General features: G+C 41.1%; 1 protein-coding gene across 3 annotated transcripts; it reads right to left on the minus strand.

Annotated features, from left to right (window-relative positions):
* Positions 1–2,152: 2,152 nt before the first annotated feature.
* NFE2L2 (NFE2 like bZIP transcription factor 2) lies at positions 2,153–27,578 on the minus strand. 3 transcript variants are annotated; one of them, XM_054207765.1, is made up of 6 exons: positions 26,964–27,101; positions 17,988–18,071; positions 7,891–8,160; positions 7,629–7,724; positions 6,804–6,983; positions 2,153–4,726 (listed from the first exon to the last, which is right to left on the minus strand). In XM_054207765.1, the coding sequence occupies exons 3-6, from the start codon at positions 8,155–8,157 to the stop codon at positions 3,518–3,520; spliced, it is 1,752 nt and encodes a 583-aa protein (XP_054063740.1). In that variant the 5' UTR covers positions 8,158–8,160; positions 17,988–18,071; positions 26,964–27,101; the 3' UTR covers positions 2,153–3,517. The 3 variants fall into 3 exon arrangements, with proteins under 3 accessions (XP_054063740.1, XP_054063739.1, XP_054063741.1); XM_054207764.1 differs by lacking the exons at positions 17,988–18,071; positions 26,964–27,101 and adding an exon at positions 27,424–27,578; XM_054207766.1 differs by lacking the exon at positions 17,988–18,071 and having other exon boundaries at positions 26,964–27,178.
* Positions 27,579–27,703: the final 125 nt, after the last annotated feature.

Here is a 27,703-nt window from a genome sequence, read left to right on the forward strand (position 1 = left end):
TCCCAGGGACTTCAGACTGATTTGTGGTGGTATTCAAGCAAGGCTTTGCATTAACTGCAGGGGTTTTGTTGTTGCTCTTTTGTCCCAGTACTGGAGTAAGTGTCCCCGTATCAGGTTTGAGACGTGGGTAGCACAAATACACCCGCCCTGGCAAAGGCTGCAAGGTGCTGTTTGCCTCGGGCCTGTGCGTTAGTGCTAAAACAAGGACGAAATTGAAGTGGAGGGCAGGGGCTTACTGCGGTCTCCGTTTTACAGCCAATTGGTGATTAAGGTATTTATATTACAGCTAGAGAGAACATTTTCTCTGTAAGTCAGAGACATTTGATAGCCTGATTGATGGCGGGGGGACACCCAGGAGCTCGTCCTCTTCTGGTTCTCTGTGCTTTGCCATCAGACCTACCCATGTGCGAGAGCTGCTGCGTAGCTGTGGTGAAAGACTGTCCAGGGCATGGCTTGGTGTGCTGCCTCCTTAATGCTTACGCTCCAAAATTGCCATCCTTAAGTATGGATTAGACCCTCTTGTTTTACACGGCAGTGAAGTCTCACATTTCCCCTGCGTTTCACCCAGGCTTGGTGACTCTTAGAGGTGTTTTCTGTCCTAGGCAGTGCTGGTGGCAAAGTCAATATGGACTTATTTGGACGACAGCAGCATAAAAAATTTCCCTCACTGCTGCACTATCTGAGATTTAATTTAGCTGGTGCTTGGATGACCTTTCTGGGCAAATAAATCTGCTTCGTCCATCAAATCCAGCCTCTTAAGTTTTCAATCATTGGTATTTTTTGGTGTTGGCTCCACCAAGAGGAGTGTTCTTGCCTGTGCGGTGGGGTGGAGTGAGGCGCTGTTAGCAGGCAGAAGGTGGGTGTGAAGAAGGTAAGCTGCCTCACAGGGCAAGCTGGATTTCCCTTGCACCCGGATCTCCATGGCCCGGTGCCTTCTGCGGAAACACAACTGTTAGATTTGATGTAAGGGGCAGGGTTCCCAGCGCTGCCAGCCATGTTGGAAAACCGAGGCTACAGGTTTTTTTCGTGATTTCACTGTATGTGCTGCCTCAGATACAAACATTTTGCGTGGCAGGACCTCACTTGAAAGTTTGCAGCACGTAACACAGTATGAGATGTGCAAAAGTGCTACTTTTCTCTTAAGGTGGGCTGGAGATTCTGAGAGTCCCAGGTTTAGGTACCAGAGAGTTTCTGCTGGTACTGGTGCTTGGCCCTTACACGTGCCTTTTAAAGAGGATGTGGTCAACGGGATTGTGGTTCCTGGCGTTACGCTGCCCTGGAGCGAAACTACCTTCCTGCTGACACTGTTACTGCTCTGCTGGCCTGGCCCTGCTCTTCTCCGCGTAGCTGAGGTTGTGCTGCGGGCGAAGCGAGGGAGAGAGTGTCTGCACCAGGTACTAGAGCAGCCTCTGATATTTGGAATCAGTAAATGAGTTAATAAATGAGCTAACAGGAAAGATGAATGACAAGGTGACAAAGATTGGAAATAAAAACTTATTTGGGGTAAGAAAAACAAGCTGATTGTGAAGAGTTACACTGATACCGCTGGGACCAACTGGGCAATAAAGTAACATCTGAAATTCTGTGCACACAGGGAAAAACACAACTCCAAAGCGGTTGTTATCGCTGTTCAGGTGAGGGTGCGGAGTGACTGGAGAGCTGAATGAGCAGTGAACAGAACAGCTGAACTTCCATTGCATTCATCAGAACTACAGCTTTCTGTATTAGTCCCTTCCTTTCCTATTTGTGCCTTTATGGTTTTGGTTTTTTTTAAGTACCCTCAGAAGGTCGGTAAGCAGTTGATACAGTGTGGAACAGGGTTGTTGTTATTATCTGGAATCATTCTTTTGGCTTCCACGGCCAGCCAGGAGATGAGCTGCTTTCTGCTGGGTGGGTACGCGGCTCCAGCATGGCTCAACAGTTTGAGAAATAAAAAAATCTCAGGACCGAATTCACCAACCACTGTATAATTTTATTTAGCGTTACTCTAACTTTGTGAATAATGACCTAATGGAGGGCTGGTTTCCTAATCTGATGTCCCTCTTTAAACTCTTCTTCCTCCAACGTTATTAAACAATCTCTGCGGGCCTGACTTCTACCTTCTTTCAACATCTCAGTTCCTTCTTTAAAAAAAAAAAAAAGTACAATAAGGTCTTGCAAAACAAGTTGGTGTTTATTACACTAGATGAAGTTATGCATAATGTTGTAATAGACAAAATATTCATAAAATGATATAGAGCACCAGTGGCAGAAAAAAACATTTCAGATTAAATGTGCCTTTTAGAAGTTTCATAGGGAAGATGAAGGAAGATGATGTGGTTTTTCATGTTGAGATCAAGGTGTGTATTTCAAATCAAAAATTATGCATTTTCTGCATTCAACAAATCCACGATGATCAAGTACCGAGTCCCTCTGAGAGGAGTAAACAAAACAGTGCTATTTACTTGCCCCATTTTTATTCTCTTATAAATCATAATTTAAACGCCACATGCTTTTCAGTAATCGAGCACAGGTTCCAACCAGTGCAGCAGGTTGGCAGTAAGTGTGTGCCTCCTTCCGTTAGCTCCAAAGCGATCCCAGTGCCGACGGCCGCTCCCTGCTCGCAGACACAGCGTGTGCTTCTAGAACAATTACTCAAAAGCGTACAGAATTCTTAAGTCGGCACAACGCATAATGCTGACAGTATCTGCCTTCACAGATTTTTAAGTGCCTTTGGAGGAAAGGATCTCATCGTGAACTTAAGTAAGTAGTGTTCAAAGAGCAAAACAAGAGTTATGTAAACTTTGCGGAGACCTGAAATTTAACTTTATGTGACACAAATCCTTCCAAATGGCAGTTAAAATTCTGCTGACAATGCGGCGTGACACACCTTGGGTAATGAAGTGTATTTGTTACACGAAGACTTCGCCTTGGAAAGCTAGTCAGGATTTCCCTTCTTTAGGGAAATAAATATGTATGAAGTAGAGTTTTTTAAAAAAAAGTTTAATGAACTGATAAAATCAAACAACTTTCATACTAAATTAAAATCATATTAAATATAAAGCAAGTATAAACGTGTAAGAAAAATGGGAAACAAACACTATTGCATATTTATAAAAAGTATCAGAGGCCATACTGTTTGTCTTGCAAGAAATTATATTTAGAAGGCTAAAATCATTTTTTTATATATATATATATCAAATAAATCTATGAATATAACAAGAGATAGGAACAGTATATAAATATGGTATCTTTAAATATTTACATGTATACGGAAACTAGTCAAAGTGGTGCTATAAGAAGGAAATGTCTGTTACAAAAGTAAGATTACAAATTTTGCATACGTCCATCTCCATTACACTATTAGTTTTAAACTTGCATCTTCCACAAACTAATCATCAACTTTAAAATTATCATTGCATAGAATTACTTGAAAAATATTACCTAGTTCATTCTGCATTCCACCTCACAGTGAAAACTATCAGGATAAGGATACAAAAATAAGAACTCGGAGACCAGCAACCAGCTGCGCTGCCCTTCAAGGTTTAGTCTCTGACCTCTTGCTTTTAGGAACAAGAAAGACATTGCCATCCCTGGTTTGCTGCAGCGAATACTCACTAGGAGAGTAAGACTTTCCATCTTCGTCACGTAGCATGCTGAAGACCTCAAGGTATAAGGTGGTTAGCTGCTTTTTCATTTGACGAAGGCTTTTGTCGTGCTCTCCTTTTTCCTTAAGCAATTTCTCTTTCTCGTCTTTTAGGTTACTCAAGTCTTGCTCCAGTTCCACTATATTTTCCAGTTTTCTTTTACGGCAGTTTTGAGCAGCCACTTTGTTCTTGCCTCTCCTGCGTATATCGCGAATAAGCGCAAGCTGGGCTTCGTTGAACTGCTCCTTAGACATCATTTCATTGAAGTCATCAACGGGGAGGTTGATGATTTTTTCGACAGGAAAAGGGATCTGCAGAGCTTTTGCTCTTTGCTCATCTCTTGTGAGATGAGCTTCAAGGCGGCTTGAAGGTTTATCTTTTGTGAACGGGGCTTTGGGGTGGCCTGGACTGGGAGGGGGTTCTTTCTTTAGTGTGTTTATACACTGCAAACTGGGCGTTTGAGCGCTTGGCCCCACAGAAGAAAACGCTTGATCCTGGAATTGCAATGAGTACCCGCCAGCGTTGCTCTGCGGCACGCTTCCAGGAGCGCTATCCATGTCTTCCATTTCAGAATCACTACAAGCAAAAGTCTTATCTCTATAGGCAGATGATTCAAAAGAGTGTTCAGGCGACGCTACGCTAGAACTTGCATTCAATGAAATACCAGAGTCAGAATCATTACATTCTGGTACGGTTCCTGAGTGGTTGCCATTAAAAGCTTTACACAGTGAGAAATCAGAAAGATCAATAGGTTCACTTAGAATTTCCGCGAGTGATTGACTGATGGTGTTTGTCGTTGCTGTGTCACCGTTCGCCTTTGTCTCAATAAAGGCGGTGTAGAAATCCTCGCAGAAATCAGAGTTTGAAGGGGACGTGTCGTTTAAAGAGTTCACGCTCAGCTGGCCGGTGTCTTCTGGTGGCAAAATGCTGGAAAAGGGGCCCTCGATACTATCCAGGAAATCTGGACCGCAGTTAACATCTTTTCTCATGACGGGTAATGAGCTGTAGTAATTATAGCTGTTGTGCATCTCTGTTGGCTTGGTTTCAGGGCTTGTGATTGTGCTGACCTCAGCCAGGTTATCATTTTCAATGTTTAGACACTACATGGGAAACGTAAGAGAGAAGTTGAGCAATACATCACCAACTGATGATAAAACCACTTTCTACAACCCACAAACATTAAATATTTTAGCAATCAACAAGCACATAAAGTAGGTATTACAACACTGCTGTAACCTAGATGGCTACAACACACTTTTACTACGGAGGTGCAATCTAGGAAGACGACTAGACACCCGAGCAGAGTAGGAAGCAACTTGTTCTGGACAAAGTGGTTTAGATGAAGACAGCAGAGCCTCCAAACTCACAGCAGGATGCCCAAGAGACCCATCCCAATGCGCTCCGATGCTGCGCGGAGCCCTCCTGTTCTGCTGAATTGCTAGCGGGGGTCCTAGAGCTGCCAGGTCTGAGCTTCTCACAAGCACCACCGCTAGGAACGGCACGAGTAGAGTACACGTAAAATTACTGAATGAACCTTAATGAGCATTGCTAGCGCACTGTTGCTTTTAGCACTCAATTTCATGTTATGTGATAGATCTCTTTTCCTCAAGAAACAAGATTCTTTTAGGATTTACTGAATGAGTGAAGCAGCTGTTCAGTGCAGGGAAATGTAATTCTTGGTGAAGTAAAAAGAGCACTAACACGAAGCCTTGCAAACATTAACTCACCCCACGTACTTTTAGTTAAGCTGGCTAACATCAGGGTGAGCATCCAAAACTATTCCGCTGATGGGCTTTCATTGGCTACAAGACCAATGTTCTTTCCAACGGGGTGGCAGTTTCTTAACTGAAGCTGAAATAAGTGTGCCTGCCGTCCCCAAAGAATTAGGCAATTACCAAAATGATTCTGTTTCTCTTAAGAAGGGATCACACACTGATTATTTAATCAGAGATTGTTCAAGGCTTAAAATAAGGTTATGAATGAGAGCTCTTTTTTTTCTTTTCTTTTCTTCAAACATCATTCATAAAAGGCGATGCCCTCAATTTAATTATCTCACTTCTTTCAGAAGACACTCCATTACTATTCAGAATTGCTGCAATAGATAATTTTGGTTTGGTTTCTTAATCTGTTTTCAGCAGCAATCTATTTCACTGCTGCCTCTTCAACAGCCAATTGCCCCTGTTACTTACGTGGGGCTTTTAAGCAGTAAAGATTAGGAAACTGGGAAAATTTTGAAAAATATAAAAAAACAAAAGGGAAAAGTAGAGTGGCAGGAAAAATGCAGTTCCTGCAAATACTTTTTTTTTTTTTAACATTTTAAAAAAAATTTTTCAGGTTTACAGGCATTCCACTGAGCATTCAGTTCTTCTGTTAACAGCATAAAGTAGAGCAGCATCACGCCGAAGCATGATGTTGTTCTACACTAATATATATAAAAATAAATTCACTCAATTTTATAGTCAAATGTAAGGAAAATATAAATAGAAATATAAGGATAGGAGGGAAAAAAAAACCTAGATGTGCTCTGTAATGCACAATTTAGTACTATAGCAAAGTTTTGTTCCTTTGAAATATTTGGTTCAGGTACACTACATACTTAGTTCTGACTGAATATATATAAACAAGTTATATAATTATACCGGACTCTTCCATGTATCTAAATATGTTCTATTAACACCTTTACAAAACCTTTTCCTTAGATAAAAGTTGAATGCAAAAGTAACCATAAGTGATTTACACAATCTACTTAGACACAGCAAAAAAAACCCCTGTTTACATTAATGCTGGTGGAAATAATTCCTGTTGTAGATCCCTAATTCAGAAATGCCCATTTTTAAGCAGCTGAAATTTCAACAATGATCACGCTGTAAGAAGTTGCACAGAGGCAAACAATGATTTGGTAAATGTGGGGAAGTTCCGACTGGGAAGATAGATGGTGTTTTATTAAGGCCTTCTGATAAACAACTAATTTCCTTCCTCCTACATGTTTTTCAATGTATTATTTTTTAAAAAATTAAAGCTCATATTGAGTTATAGACATCCTACAAGTGTAGAATCCAACATGACAGTCACAATCGCCATCTGTTAAGAAGCTCTTGTAGCGCATTCTCCGAAATACCATACTCTTCCAAAATACCATGCTATTTTTTTCAGGTGCTTATTGTACTAAACCTTTACCTGTAACTCTGGAAGGGACAATAATTCTTCCCAGACTTGCTCTATGTTCTGCATATTCTCTGCATCAGTAAGTGGAACTAGAAGAGGTGATTCAGGTGGCTGAGTCTGATCAGAGGAAACGAAGACTGGGCTGCTATCAATCTGAGCAGGATCCAGTGACTGAAATGCAGATGAAGAAGCCTGGAGTGTTTAAAAAAACCAAGTTTAAAAAAAACAAATAAACCAACAATAACAACAACAAAAAAGATCCACATAAAAAACACCACCAAAAAAACCAGCTTTGAATTTTCCAAAGCAAAAAAAAAAAAAAATCTATTTTTTGGTGTTCTACCATTTCTGCAGAACAGATAGGTATTTCTTAATGAAAACATTTATTTTTAAATAATGGGATAATACAAAAATATACCCATTAAAGGAATTTTCATATTAAGGAAAGAAATAGCAGGGGAAAAAAAAAGCCAGAAATCTTTACACATCAAATAGTCTGGGTCTGCACACGGAAATAAAGCAACTCACATGCACTGAGCTCACTGTAACAAACCACTACAGTTATTTGCAGTAACTGGAAGGGTCGCCATCAGCTGGCGTTATACACTGGATCCTGGCTGCAGGATTCAGTAAGCAGAAGGAACACAGGAGCACGACTCCAGTCCCTCTGGACACAGCCCTAGTACACTGCTTTATTCCAGCTGGAGTCAGCCTGGGGACAAAACTCAAGTCATATCACAAACTAACATTCTGGTGAAGACAAATGTTAGTAAGAGAAGACACGAGACTGATCCCTTAGAAGACCACCCGTGAAACCGCTGTATTGAGCATTTTTACCTCATTGTCGTCTATAAATGGGAATGCTTCTGCCAAGAGCTGCATGCAGTCATCAAAGGACAAGGCTTCTGCTTCTGGTTTTGAAGTCTGTGTGGTCTAAATAGGAAAGTTATTAAAAAAAATGTTACTGCATCTTTGAATAACTGAAGAATCTTCCATTACAGCAACGAATGCAAATTCATTTTAGGTAACCACTAACATAATGTCTTCCTGTGAATGGAAAATGGTTTAAACGCACTCACAAACACAAACGAGAGCTTACCTGTGAAAAACCGACTGGTGGCTCGGTATTTTCTGACTCAATGCGCGGAGTTGGCTGAGCAGGAATAAATTCACCTGTCTCTTCATCTAACTCCAGCTGAGCCAGCAAGGCTTTCTCCTGCTCTTTTTGGAGCTGCTCTTGTCTTTCCTTTTCAAGTTTCTTCTGTTTCTCAAGTTCATACTCCTTCTGCCGTTGACTAAAATCAAAAACTTCACGCCTTGCCCCAAGGTCTATATCTTGCCTCCAAAGGATGTCAATCAAGTTCATGTCCTGTAATAGAAATGCTTTTTTTAAGCAAGCATCCTCCCCAGCAAAACTGGTTTAGAACAACAGCAAAGCTTTTAAATTCTGTATTAAACAGGTAGACTCACGTAACTGAGGCTTATTCTCTCAATCCTACAAAATTATCTAAGTAAAACGGGGCTCTACAGGACCTCTCTGAAGCGTGTGAACTGATGGTTTGGTTGCTGTGGCCCATGCGCAGGCTCACAGAAACTAAGCGGTTTGTTACAATCGGTAAGGTAATACATGAACTAGCCAGAGGACAAATACATTCTTCTTTCCTAAGTTTGCTCATAGAAAACGTGAAGCTATAGAATGAATTATGTCACAGTAAGAAAGTAATTTTTAGAAGAACATTAAAGAGAAAAAAGAAATTGAAAGAAATTGAAAAGTTTGCCCACATAATTTTTTTACAGTATGATCATATAAAACTGTAAAAGCTGACTAAAAACACAACAGGGGCTGTCTGAAGTAACTATAATAGCCATACTGCAATGTATTTTAAAATATTTGTGTTCCATCCCGGTATTTAGCATTGATCTTAAAGATCTGCAGAACAGGGCTTCAGGGCTGGAGGACAACCTGGTTTCAAAGTCACCAAGTGACATAACATCACTGTAGTACCAAACACAATTATTAAAAAAATTGTAATTTAAAGCTTAGTCTAAGAAGATGTTCTAAGTGCGGCTGGTTTGGAGCAGCTGAGTATAAACTAGAGGTTAACAGGTGTCAAATTTTGGTAATCAGTTGGCCTCTGGCTCATCACAGAGTCAAACATTATCAGACAGCTAACAATGACCTAAATTTCTTGGAAATCAGCTACCTCTTGAGCCTGTTTCAGAAGACAAATTAAACTCTGCTATTTAGGGAAAACCACCCATTTAATATTATTTGATTTGGCTACAATTTTTTTTAATGTATTGCATAAAGGATTTTTTTGGGGGGAGGGTTAGCCTCCAAACAGAATTGTTCTGTTTTTCTATTGTTCACACATTCAATATTTTTAAGGGCTGAAGTTTAGACTATTTTCTTCTGTGAAGAAAACCTAACACTCAAAAATCATCAATTTGGATGTCAGGTGATACAGAATTTTAAAATTTGGTAGCCACATTTCTCAGATGGGTAAATGCCAACGATTTCTTGCTGATGCCTGGGAGTTTTGACTTTATGGCATGTTCCCTTATTCTTAAAATTACCCTTTAGCAGGAGCACACAACAATAACGCTGAGTGCTGGGCATTCTCATCAGACTAACACACTACAAATAATATACCGGACACTGCATTTCATTTAAACAGCACTTTACTCATTCAGTTAGCAGTTCTACACCCAAGATACATTTGTTTTGCAACCATATCAAATTAAAATATTTCCTTATCTCTAAAGACTATTTTCAAATAGAGAAGCAGAGTAACCTGAACACCAAGTCATGTTGCCATTCGAAACGGTCACGTCTGTACAACAGTTACGGCAAAAAGCTTTAGGGCAAGTCCACATGAGAACCAACCGATTCAATATTCTCATTTCTTTGTTAAAAATGCTATACCATTAACACTCATATTTATACATTGCATGAAGTACTTCTACCAGTTACTAAAAAAAGTACTTTTCTGTAAAACTGGGCAGTAAAATATCTGTGTGTAATACAATGCAGGCATTCCCAAATCTAAGATATTTAATATACCTTGCTGGGAGAGACCAAACGCAGCTTTGATGGCCAGCAATGAAGAAGCTGAAATAATTACAGTGGCTGCCCAGGACAACGTTTGGTCTCTGCAGATTGGCAGGGTAAAACGAACTAATTAAGTTCTGTAGTAATTGGAGATACTGCAATATGGTATAGCTTCATTAAGGGCCAGTAGTTTACCAGCTGCTCACTGTCTCCTTCTGCAGCAGATTCGAAACTGTTTCCCAGGCTCAGAGCATTTGCAATATGTTCTGGATAAAACTGCAGGATCTGGATTTTAGGGCTCACTTCTGAATTATTCATTTACAAGGCACCATTAAAAACGGGACTCAAAAGATTCTGTGTGTGTGTGTGTGTATAATGCACGAGGCTGTGAACTAACAGAGCTGTTTTCCTCCCCGAGCTGCAACAGACTGCAGCACAAAAATAGCAGAACTGGTGCTCAGTTTCAGTTTAAATCATGAAAAACAAAAGTGATCACAAAAAGAGGTAGAGAAGGTGTAACACGTTTTCCTTAAGAAAAACCACGTAGCCCTAGCACAAAAACTTAAGGCACAGCTATGAAATCTTTCACCCATGCTACTGGCTATAATTGTTATCAAAACAAGTAGCTTTGGGTGTTGCCTTGTTTGGGGGATGAGACCTCCACAGACACCAGCTGGCCAAAAAAAAATGCCGTGGCTGTACAGCAGCACCTCTGTGTGCGCGGCAATAAGTCAGCAAGCAGGATAATCTTCTGAATGAATACAGTTGCATGGTTTTCGGGATTTGGGGCTCTTTTTGAGAAATATGACAGCATTGATTGGCTCCTGTCACCATTTTTCAAGGGACCACATTTAGCCAGTATCTTATCTCTGGCAAAGGGCCAAGCTTTACTAAATGCTGTTGAGCTCTGCCCTGGAGAGAGATGCTTGTTGGGAGCACCGTTTTTTTTTTTTTTCCTTTTATTTTACTTAGTTGTTGCATTTGTAGCACTTAAACCAAAAAGAGTGGGTTGGTTGTCTTGGGGTTTTTTTGTTTGGTTGGTTTTTTGTTTTTTGTTTTTTTTTTTTAATTATCACCATATAGTTGGAAAAAAGCCCTCCTATTTTCAATTTGAAAAGTTCTGTACAGCAACATTAGCCTTAACTTCAAACAACAATTCAAGTAATTACTGTACACATGAGTAGGTGGCATGGGGGAAGTGTTCTTCTGTCCAACACGCTAATATGTAACATCATCAAACAGCACACTGATTTAAATATTAACCTGCCATTTAACACTTATCTATATTTTCAGCCAATGCTTTTAGTAATACTCCCCTTTTCAAGGGAAAAAAAAATATATATATAATTCTAGGCACCAGTCCAAAGCCTCAGGTCAAAGTTAATGGAGTCAAGAGTGACCAGTGATTCAGTAAGGAGTGAATCACAACACCCAGCATAAGATGGCGGCAAAGAACTAAAAAAAAAAAAAAAATTAAAAATCACAGTCTAAAGCAAATATTTTGCAATTTTGTTCCTCCGGCCTCCCCACAGCCTTCCTTTTTAAATTATTTCTCTGCCTTGTTGAACACTATTGCACACATACACAGAGGTATCCAGAGACACAGACAGGCACTATATTTCAGGTTTATCACTGAAGCATTTTCCCCCCTTGTGCATCACAAAAAATAGCCGTGTATTTGATGCATGGAGTGTTTAACTAAAGCTATTAAAAGGTATTTTACTTCTTGCTTGTGTAACAGCTACCCACTGATTTTTTGGATGCCTCAACATGATGTGCTGGTCTCAGAAAGATTTATTTGGAGGGACGAGCGAGGACAGATTCGCATCCAAACTGGAGCATGTGCACCCAGAGTCCTGTGAAAGATTCATCTGACCCAGGGCTCCCTGCTGCCCTCCGGAGTCACGCTAACCACTTCCCTTAATATCAGATGTATTTACTGTAAAGGCGCCAGCGGTCCCTCATGTGACAGAGTCCACAAGCGCCCGTTTGTTCTTTCCTCCGTTGTGCAATTTCTTGAATTGCATCAGAGGAAACGATGGGTTCTGGCAGAGCCAAGAGGCAGCGCAGGAAGAGCCAGACCTGCCCTGCAGGAGGAAGGACCCGCGCCTGGGAGTCAGACTTTCCCTGTCTAGACCTCAGCTCTTTACCCCGAACACCAACGCCTATTTTGAGGGGAAATACATCAAGGTATTTAACGTGTGTATTACCATTGTCCCACATTTCTAACTTCTGGGAAAGTAATATGATTTTAATGTTTCTCCCAAGCAGGCAAACACCGATTTGATTTTATTTCTAATATTTTATTCACAATTCTGTAGACAGAAAGGATTTCTCTCAACAGATAAGGACGTGCTTTGCTTTCCCCTGATCCATGTAAGCAGGAGGTGCCTCGTATTCGTGGTTTGATTTTTTTTTTTTATTCATTTAGTGATATGGTCTTCAACCACATTGATAGCTTAGTTTGGACATATAAAGGCACTTTTAATAAGATAAACATAAATGTTAAACAATTCACATTAAGCCACCATCTGGCCCCCAATGGAAATTTTCATGTTTTAGATTTACATATCAGCATTTGCCATCTGGGCAGAGTCTGTTATACATTTTATGCGAAAATCTCTGACTACATTGTAAAGTTTGACAATTAACTCTTATTGCTCCTAAGCAAACATATTTGCAGTAGGGTAAACAAAAGCAAGAGACCCTGTTTTCGTGTTATTTTCACAGACTGACTTTTGTGCTTTGAACAAAATGCTCATCTTTCATTTCTTCCCTGTTTGGTTTATCTGACTGCTTTTGGTTTTGTTTGGAATATAAACCACTTACAGGTAGCATCAGTAAAGTGGAAACATCCAGCGGCCCAGGTGTCAGGAGAGAAACAATCTGCTATCATCTCAGACAGTACTTTCAACCTGTTATTAGCCATCCCCTTCATACAGAGCACATCATGTATGTTGCAACATAAATTGGGATAACAGTAGCAGAATCTCTCACTAGACAAGATTTGTTTTTCTTTCCCAGGGTGCATTAGCACCTAACTCCAAGAAAAGAGAAGAATTCACCTGCCAGCATGAATAAATAAAAGAGCAACAGAATCAATATAAATCACATCCAGGTGAGAGCTTGGACTGGGACCCCACAAGCAGCAGGAAAACGCTCCTATAGCTTACTCACAGAAAAAGAGATGGCAAAGTATCCCCCAATTCCTATTTGTTTCCCAGAAAGTGAAAGGAATGAACAAAAAGTACCTTAAATTTTTTTCTGTATTCAAAAAAAACAATGTGCGGGAAGTGAGGATCAAGGACCTGAGATACTCCAAGGCAAGAATGAAAGGGAGGGGATCAAGTAATAAAGCAAGTGCAAGAGAAGAAGCTGGAACCATCTCACCACTTAAGAGAGGCACAGGCAGTGGTAGCAACAGCTGAATGTCTTCCCCTCAAAATCCTCAGGAGGATCTTATTTCGTTCAAGTAAGTTTTAAGAATTATTTATAAGTCATTTGATGTCTTCATATGATCTCTGAAATCACCATAACTAGTGGTTTGTTCTTGAAATCTTTTTCAAGGCAAGCTACTAATTTAATTACAAGTCATAATTACAGAAAAACATCCTGGACACATAAGCCTCATGCTTAAGAGAAAGCAGAGAAAGCAGACAAAGTTAGCACAATGCCATAACTTTTCAAAAACAAAAGTTCAAAAACAGAGTTTTGAAAGCTGACCTGCAATTTTCAATCCCTTACAACTGGAAATTGAAGAAAGTAATTCAAGAATGTGGAAGGGACAGTGAGGACACAAAAAATTTGAACGAGCAGTGGCCCTTATGAGAAGAATGGGGAAAAGGGAATGGCAGAAGCTATTTAAACTGAGGGCAGAGAGGTACAATAGCAATTTTAGATGTCTGCATTTAGGATTTGGAAATGTGACAGAGCAGACAGCTGTCAAGCAAACCCCGTGACAGCAACCTGTGATTTGTGAATGCACAAGGTCAAATCCCTGACTGCCCTGTGGAGCTGCCTGTTGTCCCACATTCTTCACCAAGACCTTCCAGGCAATCCAGGAGGAAACAGGGTGCTTGGGTGGGTGTGAGGGGGTTTCTTTTTTTTCTGTCTTTCATACCTTTGCCACTTACTGCTGGTGTGACTGGACTGACACTAAACCAGCCTGCTTCTGCTTCTTGATGCCCATTTGCACTTCCTGGCCCTAAACAGTCTCTGGATACCTGCTATCTTGGTCAGCAAACTCTTTTTTAAGCCCTGCAGACTAACTTACCTGAAAAAGGTCTCTGAAAGGGTTGGAAAGCCATAGCTTTAAAGAAGTGATGTCGTAAGAGAATGTCCACTCTATGTCTATATATATAAGCCTGTTGAAAAATGGTGACCTTGTGTCTTGATATTTCATTAGCTAAAAGTGATTAGCCTCTGTTTTCTCCTAACATACATCTCGTATTTCAGACTGTACCTCCCACTGTATTCCATCAGGCTCTCATAATAAATGCCAAATTGTCAGGATCTACTCTTAGAAATTAGATTAGTTGAAAAACTCCTTGGCTGGATTGTCCAGCATTCTTAAGAAAGTTTCACTACAAGCCATGTCTGGGCATTATTCTGACAAAGACAGGGAGAGGCTCTGGCTGGCTGGAAGGACAATCTTCCCCTACAAGTGCAATTCTGGACACTACCCACCCGCTCTCCCAACCCTCACTCCAGAAATAACTCCTCTGAGAAGTGCGTGATTTATATATTTCACCTGAAGTGTCATCTTCCAGGAACGTTATCAACAAAGACCGTAAGATCTGTACAGCTCCCAACACGATGGTTTTCCCATATGATACATCCTGTGGCAAGCAAGCCTTCCAAACTGGCAGGGAAAACATATACCCCATATATTATCCAGTAATAGTGAAAAGACGGGAGTAAGAACATAACTGCAATAAAAAATAGCTGTTGTAGGCTGTTCATGGTCATTAATGTACTAACTTCCAAAAGCTGCAAAATCTGAATGCTAACAGTAGAGCAAGACCACAGCAGGTAAAGAAAAACACCGTCATCAGAAAGACGGGAAAGAAAAGGAAAAGGAGGAACACGAACAGTTTACTTCTTCACTTTGACAACAGTTTTCTCTTTTTTCTGCAAAATCAATCAATCCCCACCTCCCTGCCACTCCTTAAAACACTGAATGTGTGCAAGAGCCTCACAGCACTCCCTTCCAGCCTGGGGCACAGCAGCAGGAGCGACATTCTCCTCTCTGGCTCATTAATCTTTGGAGTCAGAAACACATATATATCTCCTTTTCCCACTACATTTGGTCTGCCTTCAGGTCACCATTTCTGGTACAACAGATCAGGGCATTCTTGCTCAGTGCCGCAGATCTTTCTGCAGAAGATTGTTTCGTGCTCTATCTCAGACACTCCAGAAGTAGCTGTGTTCTTCTAAATTGTTTTATCAATACGTATTTTAGAAGGTAGCTTTAAAATAATAGAGTTTAATATAGCATATGTGGTTTCCAGGGGATGAATGGTCCCAGAACTGATCCTGCCTCAACATCCTTAAAAAAAAAAAAAAAGAATCAGGGGGAAAAAAAATAAGCCCAAACCCACTGTCTCATTTGCATGGCTTACAGAAAGCAAAGTCTTAAATCTGACATTGGTACTTATTTTCTTTGTACAACACCTGACTTTTCAAAAGTTATTCTCTAGTATAGATGGCCAGATCCATCATGCATTGTATCTGCTCCAAATTCCCCTATTTCTGCCTTAGCCTAAAGGAAAAGAGAGAGTCTGGTCTAACGTTGTATGCTGCTGATGATGAACTTTTCTTGAAGAAGTTTAACTATGCCCATATTTACAAGCCCTACCCTGGCTGCTAAGCAAAAGCCAAAAATGGTCTTGGGTGTCATCCCGCTTCTTCAAACTTAGTCCTAAATCTCTTGACATCCCCAGAGTGCTTTCTGGAACATTAGTATATAAAGCAATGAATCTTAAATGTTTTCAGAGCTTTGCTGTTTCTGTTAGATGGGTTCCGTTCTTCCCTTTTCTGTCTTAATTATATTGTGTTAATCTAAATTTCACTTTTCCGCAGTATATTTGGCTCGTGATAAAAGTGTTGTGGTACCTTCTACTCAAAGTCTGAATCCCTCTTTCAGCTTAACAGAGCCATTTACTTGCTACTTCTGTACTCTATCTTGCACGAGCAGCATTACAAAATGACTAAGTCAATAAGCACACGAAGTTAATATGTATCCAAGTTACAATCTATTACACAAGTTGCATAATGAAATTGGGAGGCTGGCAAAAATACGAATTGTTTTATAAAAGAGTGGGTTAGGCCGTCTATTTGTTTTTACATGCTTGATATATCAACAAGACTCTGCTGCGTTGTCCAAGCAAGTAAACTGAGTGATTCTGTTGTGGCTGACTCTAGCTGTTGTCTAATCACTATGTACCACACCACCTAACTCCATTTTGAAAGGTATTCAAATAGCAGCCATCTCAGAAAGAAGTCTTTGTCATTTCAGGAAAAGCTAATTTTAACAGCTTTATTTTGTGTTTGGGTTTTTTTCCTCCCAAGTCAAAACTGCATCATATAAACCCATGGCATTTACACAAGAACAACAAAAAAAATCCTTACCCTACACATAAACCAATAGTATAAAAAAACCACGGCACCTGAAAACACTGCTGTTCTTTTAACAATAGAAAAACAACAACCTTTGTGTCCTGATTCGTTTTATATATTGAGCCTACAGTACTTGTAAAACAATTACCTGTTAAATGATTATCTTCAAGCTATCCTGCTGTACGCAGCCACGCATGTACTGCGTGCGGACATCGCCACAGGCTACTCATTAGTTTACCTACAAGAGGATTTGTTTATAATAATGGCTCAGTCATCTGGGAAACACGATCCAGTCAAATTACAGCACACTCTTACATCCAACGAAACAAATCAGGAAGTAAGAAAAGATGAGCATAGAAACAGGGAAAAGAACCTAGCAAAACTGCAAATAACATATTCATTAGGTTGTATTAACCTTGGGTTAAAACCTATAAGCCGTTATTTCGATTTCATCAGGATTGCACACTTTTTGGAAAAGCTTGTTTCAAAACAAACATGAAAACAGTATACGCGTTTGTGAGTCAAAAATATTGTCTGGGGTTATTTAGAATCTTTCTCGTACTATACATTGTCACTGCTCTGGGATCTTCCTGTAAAGTCCCCATTTTTAGCTGTCATTTTGCTGATGGCTGGGCAAGTTATGGGGACAGGTACCAGACAGGTCATTACAGCCTGGCTGTGGAAACAGCGTGCTCCAGTATTAGGAGCAGCACCTCTCACCAAGTTTCACTTCACTGATCTCACAAGCAACTTTGTTGTTGTTGTTGTTTGTGGGCCAAGCTACGATTGCAAGCAACAGGAATTATCCCTGTGGGTTAGAAAGCAGTGAGGTTCACTAACTGTACTGCCAGAACACGTCCATCAGCCCTTTGGTAACACAGACATCTACTCCAGAAAGCTGCATCAAGGAAATTCTTCCACACTTCCACACTGAGCTGACAGAGTAAGGATGCTTTCAATCTCAGAGAACTTGCTACACAAACACCTCATCAGCCTAAAAATGCTACCTGAAGACTAAAAGCTTAAGAATATGGTCACATTGCAGGGAATACAGCTTGCTCCAGAGGTGGTCAGCTGTGACACGTTCTGTATACAACAGCCCACATCTGGCAAAGTATGTAGGTTCCTACCTCCCACTGCAGGCTGTGGGGCACAGGTGTTAAATACCTTTGCAGATCAGTCTTGCAATTAATGTGTACTTTTCACATACATGATATATAGAGACAATGCTGGGAATTCACTGTCAGTGCAGTTTTGAATATATAAGCAGGATCAGGTTTGCTTGGTTGGTTTTTTTTTGAGTGTTCAACTTTAAGTACACTTGGAAAGGTTATTTAGTTTCTACAAGGGGAAAGGGAAAAAAAACACAACGAGAAATTTACATGAAACATAGAAATCATTATATAATTTGCATGAAAGGAGTTTGTATAGCTTTTCCCCTTCCTCCAGGCACACCAAGACACATGATGAGAGTTGTTTTTCCATAGAATGAGGCAAGGATAGATTTTACTCATTTTCTTAAGCACCTGTAATTCACGTGTTTCTGAGCAAACAGCAATCCTCTAAAATCCATCAATGTCCACAAAGGTTTCAGGAAGCTCTTGAAGGTCCTGCAAAGTTAAACAACTAAATCAGAAAGCTCAAGAAGGGCCACCATGTCAGGCGTCCACATGCCAATTTATTGGTTTTGTACACAATGACAGCTTTTGCTTAAAAAGGGTAAACCCACTGAGGAACTGAACAACACTGTGTACAAAACTAAAGCTTTGTTTCTGTGTGGTGCAATCCAGTCCTCACTTTTTAAAAGTCCTGCGTGGTACTCGATTTATAAATTCTGAAAGCAAAAGGAGCTAATCCATCTTCCAAGGCATGAACCAGAGTAGGTAAATGGTTTTATTCCTCTTACCAAATTATACAAAAGCAGCAGTTCTCGATATCCTCAGAAGAACAAAAAAACCCTCAAAACTCAACCACCAGTAATTGTGGCCTTCCATCCAAATCAAGCGCTTCCCCTGCCCGCCACTTTCCTTGCGGCTCCCATGTCTGTCCCGTTGGAGCACAGAGGAGGCTCACAGCCTGTACGGCTGGGTGTCACAGGGATGCCTCTTTTAGCCTTCTGATTAAATGGGAGATGTACCTGAGAAATCAAGGTAGAGGCCAATCCCTGACACATGTCCCCTCACACACTCTACCAGCACCTACGATGGCCAAAACAAGACTGTATGCCACAAATAATAAACACGTCAATATCTCTCTTCCATTCTTAAGCAGCAAACATAGTCCAGGCACGTTAATATGGTTAACAAACATTAAATATTGGGGGAAGGCTATCCAGATTGCAAATACATTACAGTACACTATATTTAGCAGACTGTTTGTAAAATCAGCTTTTACAGCTGCTTTCTCTAGTAGAAGACATTACAGAAGATTTGATTCCTTTCCAGATGTAAATAGAATCAATTTCTTGAGCAAAAAAGGTTAAGATCACTTGTAAAATAAGAAAATATGGAATGCAAAGAAAGTGTCAGGTTTGGATCTTAAACAGTTTTATGCCTTTTACCAAAACACTTTACTTCCTTATGCCTCACTTACTTGCAATTATCAGTAAAAATTGCAAGATTCTATAACTTCTCTATAGCACACAGTCAAAGCAGACAATGAGAGACAGAGATCTTGTTAGGGTAAATCACTCCTCTCAGAGTCAGCTGTGAACTGTTAATTCTGTCATTACTACTTGCATTTTGTAAGACCTTGTTCATCATCTCTGCCACATACACATACAATTTATCAAAAACTAATGCCAAGCTTCATTTTGAATTTAAAATAATTCTATGGGTCTGACCTTAGTAACGGATTTTTTCAGAATAATTTAAAGCACTCTATTAACAGTTTCATTATTTAAGTGGCTTCCATTCTTCACTTTGTCAGCAAAAAGAAACTTCAAGAGATGAGAGATGTCTAGATACGTTCGCACTGGTTACCAGCTGAGCAAGGATTCCTGAGAGTGGTAGGTGCAGACTAGATGCCTGTAGTGGCAGATGGTAAAGGATCACAAATCAAGCTGGAGAACAATACACAGAACTACAACGTTCCACTGAGTCACAACAATTTATACTAGTTGGTTCAAATACTAAAACCAAATTAGAAAGCACGGTATCAGAAGTCACTGTGCTGTAATTCTCTGTTACAGCATACACAGCTATGAGGCATTTAAACATGATGTGCATTTCCATAGCCCAAGAATTCAACTTAAATAATTTGGAAGACCAGCTGTCAGAAGTTATGACTTAGTTTCAAATATAAGTTCTGTTTTATCATATTACACTATTTTAATAGTGCTATTTTTGTTACTGAAGTACTTTCATTTTCATCCTTAGGTATCTTAAGATCTACTTGTTTCAAAAGTCTGCTCAGGTTTGTTTGATTTATTTTATAAGTATCAGTGGGAAAATCTTCCAGAAATTCCTCAGCTGACACAGATCTGCTCAAGACCAAATTACAGTAGAAAAAAATAAAGTGCAAATATAATTCAATGTTATATAACACAAAATATGTCCATGCATCTCGTGTCAAATAATTCACAGAAGATTGCAACAGAGTCTACAGTACGCTCATTCCAAGGACACTTAATGACTGTATTATCTGCACCAGTGCACACGTATGAGTCACTACTGCTGTGATACCGGTGAACACAAGGTTAGTGTAACAAACTGGGGTAGAATACTCCCATTGACACGTCTCAGATGACCTCTGTCACTAAAGTCTCCATGTTTTTCTTCCAGCCATGAAGCTTCTGAAAAACTGTTCTGAAGCTGAGCTGCACCAACCTTCAGAGCTGCCTACCCGCCCCTGCTACCCTCTTTTGCCCATCATTTTATTATCCAGCTGATTGCGGAACATGTCATCTGGTCGCATAACTGCACGCAATCTAACTGGAAATACCCTGTCTACCCAAAATTCAGCTGTTTTACCCAACAGTACATAACTCAAGCAAACAGGTCCTGAAGACAGAAAGAAGAAATGACCAAGCTTCCAGGCCCAGGCGGCACAAAACACAAATGCCAGCTGTGGAGCAGACAGAAAACCCCAGCTTTACACGGGAGCAGGCAGCATTCAGAGTGGCAGACCTGCATCAACCACATGCTGCCTGGAAATTCCGAGTGTGGATCTTCCAACAGCCCAAGCAGCACAGGAATTGCTCCACTCTAATTATAGCAGTAAGTAGGGAGGTATTAATTGTACCACAAGGGTTCAAACAAACAAAACCCCCCAGAATCTCTCTATCATAGCTCTTAATGGCCAAATAGTGATGATGACCTGAGCAGGAAGCAAATCAAAATCACAGCATCTTTTCAAATAACTCAGCTGTAGAAAATTCACTGCTTCAACATTTAGTGGGCATTAATTTCAAACACAGCAAATAGGCACACCCTTAACCATAAAACAAACCTCTTCTTAAAGACAGGCTATCAACCAAGCTCCTTCTGAGTCAATTTCTCAAGCATGCAAACTTTGTTTTGCAAGCAGTCTCCAGGAGTGGGTCTTCTTATACTTACAAGAGACAGCATGTAAAACCAACACAGCAAACAGCAATAAAACTTTGAAATTGCAAGACAGAGGTGGGGGCAAGGAGGGAAAAGTTGCTATCTTTATGTTTCATAGTCATACAGAAGATACTTCCTTAAAAGGTTTGGAAGAGATGGTTTCAAACTGGTCTTACATAATTTGTTGCTGCAACATCAAACTTAAAGGCACTTTCTTTTCCTTTCTCTTCTCTTTTTTAATATCATTGGTCAAAATAATACTGCAGAAGTTGGACGAAAATTGTTAAGACTCTGCAAGACAAGTACCAGGTTGGGTGGTCTCAACTCTCTCAGTACTGCAATAGCATCAACAGATATACTTCTTGAAAGGGTTTAGTTTAACTGTAAAGATAGGAAGTATTAATAGTCATTTGCAGCACCCTCAAAGTAATTTAGCTAAAAATAAACACTGTTTTATATTCCTTCTTCCCAGTATAAAAACTGCAGCTAATCAGGCCAAAATCAGAAATTCACATAATAAAAAACTTCAACCAGATCCATAGTATATAAATTGCACCCATGTAAGTATTATTAAGCTATACCCATTCGACTACAGTCTTGCCAATTAGTACTCACGCTAGGGATTGGTAATATACCAGTGAGCAGTGGTTACTCTCTGCTGGTAAAACAATGCTAACTTAACCGAGTTATTAACTTGGTTATTAACGCAGTAAAACTCCTATTGGCTTTCCACCATCATCATGATCAACATATCAAAACAATTGAATTAATTCTTTAAAGTGAACATTGAAGTAGGAATTAAGAGCCAAACACAAATCCCATGTATCAACATGTAACATTAGAAAATCAACCTGTCAGTTAAAGAAAACAAAACAAGTATTTCACCAAGAATTCAAAATGGCTAAAGACAGAAAACAGAAGATGGTTCATAAGATGAAGATAAACCCTCTTCTCCAAAGCAGTCAGATAACTGAACATTTTTATCTTTATTTGATGTTGTTACAGACTGCTTGGTTATGCAAATTAATATTTAATTAAATGTATGGTTCTGAGACTTGGCTTCTATTTGAAACAGGCACTATTGGGCTATGCATGTCAAGGTAAAACTAAACTAATATTAAAACAAGATACTCTGCTGGAGAATGTATTTTTTAATTTCCTTATTTTAAAAGGTGGTGAAGAAATATATATCTAAAAATCACTGAAACAATGAAATCCTGAGACAGAGCTGTCCCTGTGCTTTCTTCAGTACTGTGCTGCACAGAGTAGTAATGCTGTTCTTATACTTCAGAAAAACTTAAGTGCTATATGATCAATTAACTTCTTGCTACTGACAATTAATACGTGACTGTCACTAGCTTTGCTTTTCCTGTACAGCAAGCAGTTACTGGGTAGAAAAGATAAAAGTACACAATACCTATCTTTACTTGAAATGTATTTGCCGGTGTCGGTTTCAGATAAGCCTTCCCTGCTTTAAAGCCGTTTTATACACCACAGATAGCGTTGCTGGCTTTCATTGCATACTGGCTGGTTTAATTGTTTACCTTAATAAAACAAATATGCCATAAAAGTATTAGTGTTGAGCAATCCTGAGCAGTTCACTGTATATCAGTCATCTTTGGATAACACAAACTCAAAGTCACGACTTCCAACTCCTCCTACCTGACTTCTCATTGGTCTACGCAGAAAGACTTGCATAGGTAGCAGATGAAGTGTTTCCAAAACCAGCTAAACTAGATTAATACTGAAAAAAAAACCCTGATCTGGCCAACACATTGTATTCTTCTCCCTTCACCTAAAGCTGTATTCTGTGGTACAAAGTCCAACTTCTGTATAATACGCTGTATCAGAAAACCGAACAGACTTCAAACCCTTTCAAGTTCTCTAGGAATGTGCTCTATTAAAATAATAGGTTACTTAGGGTTGGAATGAGATGGGAGGCCAAAACAAACTTTAACTAGGTGATTAACCTGGAGACTTTGGAGGACTTTTTGCTGGCTGCAATTCAAGCACAGCAGCAGGGGATTAATATTTAATTCATGACGACAGGTTACTGCCTGGACTTGTACCGCACTCGCCTCAGCCAACACAATCATTGCAAATACATCACACTTTCACAAACTGGCCTAATTTTAATGAATGGTTTAGTCATTTTAAAGCTTATCTTTATAACTTCGGGGGGGGGGGGGGGGGGGGGGGAGAAAGAAACAGTATTCTAGATACAAAAATCAAATTCCTTCTTTCCAATGAAGCGCACACGCAGTGCTACAGGCACAGTTGGTGTTACTTGCTGTCACCATCTGAACCTTCTACATTCTCTCCTTCTCCCGCTAAGCTTTCAAAGATTTTCAATGACAGACTCCGACAGCTTTTGCTGTTTTGGGGTTTGTTGGTTCTGTTGAAGGACCAAATATAACAAAATTTTACAACTATTCAGGAAAAACTATATTAAAAAAAATAGTATTAATTAATTTTACCGAGAAAGTAAATGAACGAGTATTTCACTTGGCTCCTTCCACTTCTGGTGTTCCTCATCATCTCACAAAGCTCCTTCCACTTCTAGTGTTCCTCATCATCTCACAAAGCCCAGCATATTCCACAAAGGTATCCAAGTTTTATTTAACAAAATAAGTATATTCAATATGCTATTGCTACATTCATTTCAGTCAGGATCACAAAGGCAGCAATACATATCAAACAGATATTTTTCTGCTTTGCAAACTTAAGACACCGAACTTGAGGGAAAGAAACCAAAAGATATCAGAAGGTTTATTCAAGTGCAACACTAACAACTATAATAATCTGACACATTTTTAACAACATCCTTGTCCTTCAGGATTATACATTACCTGCTGCTTTCTTATTTAGGATAAGTTTTATACTGTCTCTGCTTTTTCAATTAAAAAAAAAAAGAAAAAAGTAAGGCCCAGAGAGCCAAAATTTATTCTTGCCCATGAACATTGGTGGGAAGTGTACACAAACCTTCCTAACCACCCACACAGTGCTATAAAAATGTCTCAAGTTCTTTAAAGCACACGAGATCATCCAGCTGCCCTCTGCTTACACTGAATGTTCTTTTTTGTTCCTGTTTGGTCTCTTTCAAATATTTCCCAACAAACTTTCAAAGCCAAACTCTTCTCCAACTTTGAGTCCTAACCACAAACTTCTTCAAGTCAGATTTTCAGAGGCAATTAACTTATTGTGCTTCCATCAATTTCCAATATAACTGTGACTTCTTAGCACATTTTAAAGACAAACTACAGAACAGTGTTCATATGATGGATATTTACTACAATAACAATAATATCCAATTAGTTGTTCTCCTGAAGGGATTGACAGGGTCAGTTCCTATTAGTCTACATTAATTTCAGCTAAACATACTACATTGCATTACATCTACCACCAGCTTAACTGAAAGATACTATTTTGTGAGATCTGAAGGAAAGAAAGCTGTCAGTGAAGCCTCACACCAAGGTGAGCACAGAAGAACTGTGAGGGTGAAAATAAATGCATTTTCACTTAAGACAGAGCTTGTGATACTCTCCCATCTACTTCCTCCAAACTTGGCCATAATTTGAGTAGACAACATTATATTCAGAAGTGTGGATGTTTTCTTATATTGAAATTTATCTACATACATAGATACTTCTACAGATATCTTGATCAGATAGTGCTATTCAACAGAGTTATTAAAACACATTATCAAGAACCAAAAAAAACCCAAACAAAACAAAAAACCCAACCAACTCTAAAAACAAAGACTTGTTGCCAGGCCTGAGAGGTGCACTTGTTTGTCTTTGCCTGCAGAATCTACCTCGTGTGGAAATGACAGGCCATTAGGGAATAAAAAATAAACCCATTCACTTGACAATGTAATGCAGCATGTCATAAAAAAAGTATGTGTAATTCCTCGTTAAAGCCCTTTAGACTGAAGACATCACACTAATTGAGGTGGAAACTCTTCAGGGCAGTTCTCTAGGTAGAAAAACCCTAACAGATACACAGGCACTCAATTATTTGCTTACTTGGCTTTGCTAGTTGTTACAGTCGGTCTTCAGTGTAAGTACAACCCACTGCTTTATTCTTTGTGTTGGAAAGTGAATTCTCTTTGCTCTCTTCTTGTTGCAAGGCTCAAAATTTAATAACTGATGAGCATGTTGAGCTGTTTTACAAGGTTACAAGCAACCATTTCAATAACTTCAAATTTACTGAAGGAGAGAATAACTACTATGAGAATTATCACTGCTTTCACAAGTATGATTGAAACACCTTGACGCTTGTTCCATCGCATTCTTTTCTCTTATGTGTTTCAGTGTCTGTGTTGTTAGTGTGTAAAAGGAAACATCCCATTTTACCTCTGCGTACAGCAGTGCATCCTATTTCCAGGCAGAGAGGAATACTTTTTCTAAGAATATTGCAGGCAACGTCACTGCTAACTCCCACAGAAGTACGTAGCAGAAAGTGTCGATTTTATGTTCTGGTTCAGGAGATAGATCAATCCCGATCCTTCACATTCACCTTTACTGCTATGACAATTGCTTCCAGGCACATAAAAGACTAAGAGCTTGCATGGTATTTGCACAAGCGCACACCTTTCCCATCCACTGCCTTGCAAGACCTAATGGGCTAAATGAAGACTGTGTTCCCCATCTCTCACTTTGAGGGAACATTTTATGGGAAAGGGTATTTGAATTTTCCATTTAATAAATACATTTAAAACTGTATGTCAAAGATGGTAATCACCTACTATCTAAAAAACGCAGTGCCTTTTCAGGCTAGCTCTGCAAGAGAATAAACCAGCAGCTGTTGAGCTCAGATAGGCAAATTGCAACAGGTGGCTTGGTAGAAAGTTTGGCAAAGTAGGGAAACAAGTAACAAAAGCTAGGTTTGCTGGCAGAGCAGTCACAGTGGACTGGACAAGAAGGTACAAAAGCAGGTACACAGGAATCAGTCTGTCCAGATTCCCTCAGAAATGAGAGCTAAAGTGCCATAGCTGGATAGTATAGGCAAAAAGAAATTTGCAAGGTGCTTACGCACTATGGGCCAAGAGCCTCATTTTTGTTACAGTATTTTCCAAGAAACCAAGGAGGCAAGGTAGAGGTCCCGAATGCGCTACCCAGGGCTAGAAAAAGAGATGGGCCAGGCAAAGGCATGAGTGGCCTAAGACAGAAAAGCAACAGCATTCAATGAACAGAAAAAGGTACATCTAACACTGTTACAGAGATGTTACCTGTAGGAAGTACCCACTTATATATCCTAAAGGATGGAGAGACAATGTTAAAAACAACCACTACTGCATAGCATACATTGTACTGACATACACTAAAGGAGCCTCAAAACTCTTGAGTCTTAAATTTGTAGTATTAAAAGAACTAAAACAGCTCCAGATGAAATTTCAAGTATTACTTCTTTAAAGCTAACACTTGGTTGATAAGGTCATGTTTTCCATTTAAAAGCCCGAAAAAAGCATGTAACGATTATATAAATTTAAAATGGAGCTCAGTTATGTTTTCAGTTATCCACCCCGCGCTTGTGCAACTAGCTTGCGATCCAAAAAGCCCTGAACTTCCCCAGGCGTTTAGCGAGGAGGTTCCGTAGCACGAGAGCGCGAAACACAAACGCATCCCAACGCCCCTCAGCCTCCAAGGGACTGGCCTCGGAAGAGACCACCGAGACGAACCTCCTCCCGGGCCAAAACCCCAGAGAACCGCCATGGCTCGGGCCCCTCCAGCAGGCCGAGCTCCCCGGCGACAGCCCCTCAGGCCCGGGCCGGGCTCATCCCGCTTCGTGTTCCTCGGGCTGCGTGTGAGAGGCTGCGCTAGACCCAAAGCCGCCCCGGGGAAGCGCGTGATTGTGCAACAGCTCCTGCTCAGCCCGGCCCGCCTGGGGACAGGGCCCCGGCGAGGTAGCTGCGACGGGCAGCCCCGCCGCGACCAAAGGAAACCTGCGGTAACTCACCCGAGTAAGGAGCGAGAGGCCCACGGGCACGCCGGGGGCAGCGACGCCTCGCCCAGCGCGGGCAGCCCCTCTGGCGGCGGGCGCCTCGTCAGCCGCTCCCTCAGGGGCCGGCTCCGGCTCCGGCTCTGGCCCTCTCCCCCTCCCCTGCTCCTCCTGCCCCGGCAGCGGGCAGCTGCCGCCGAGGCGGCTCCTGGAGGCCCTGACTGACCTTTCCCCCTCCCCCCCCCAGCGGCGGAGCGGGGCCGGGGGGGGGGCTGCGGGGGCCTGGGCGGCACCGCCCCCGCCGTGACTCAGCGCCTTGGTAGGGGCGGGGCGGCGCCACGTGCTCCGCCAGCCTCGTGACCGCCCGCCCCGCCCCTCGCCCGGACACCCCACTGGGCTGGGCCGGGCCGGGCCCTACCGGGGGGGGGACCGGGGGGTTCCACCGCCCCCGCCCCCGCCCGCCGGGTCGCGCTCTCACCTGGGTGGCGGGGGGCAGCTCGATCTCCATGACGGGGGGCACGGGGAAGCCGGTGCGGCGTGGTAGCGGCTGGCCCGGCACCGCCTGCCCGCTGACTCTGGCGCTGTTCGGGGACGGGAGGCGGCCCGGACCGGGACGGGCCGGCGGCCGCCCCCGCGCTCCGCCCCGCCGCCGTCCAGCCACTCAACGGCCTCGGGAGCCCGCGGAAGGCGGCTCCTTTCCCGGCAGCGGCGGCTGCGGCGGCCGTGCCGGGAACCTCGCCCGCCCCCGGGGCTTCCGC

Source organism: Rissa tridactyla, chromosome 7 (genome assembly GCF_028500815.1).
Source record: "Rissa tridactyla isolate bRisTri1 chromosome 7, bRisTri1.patW.cur.20221130, whole genome shotgun sequence".
NCBI classification, from domain to species: Eukaryota; Metazoa; Chordata; class Aves; order Charadriiformes; family Laridae; genus Rissa; species Rissa tridactyla.

Bases quoted from the DNA above. Each gene is read 5' to 3' on its own strand.
- NFE2L2 (XM_054207764.1), bottom strand. From the start codon at position 27,453: ATGGAGATCGAGCTGCCCCCCGCCACCCAG. The intron at 8,161-27,423 runs GTGAGAGCGCGA...TTTCTATTACAG, and splicing joins AGCTGCCCCCCGCCACCCAG to GACATGAACTTGATTGACAT. The intron at 4,727-6,803 runs GTAAAGGTTTAG...TTTCCCATGTAG, and splicing joins TGTCCCTTCCAGAGTTACAG to TGTCTAAACATTGAAAATGA.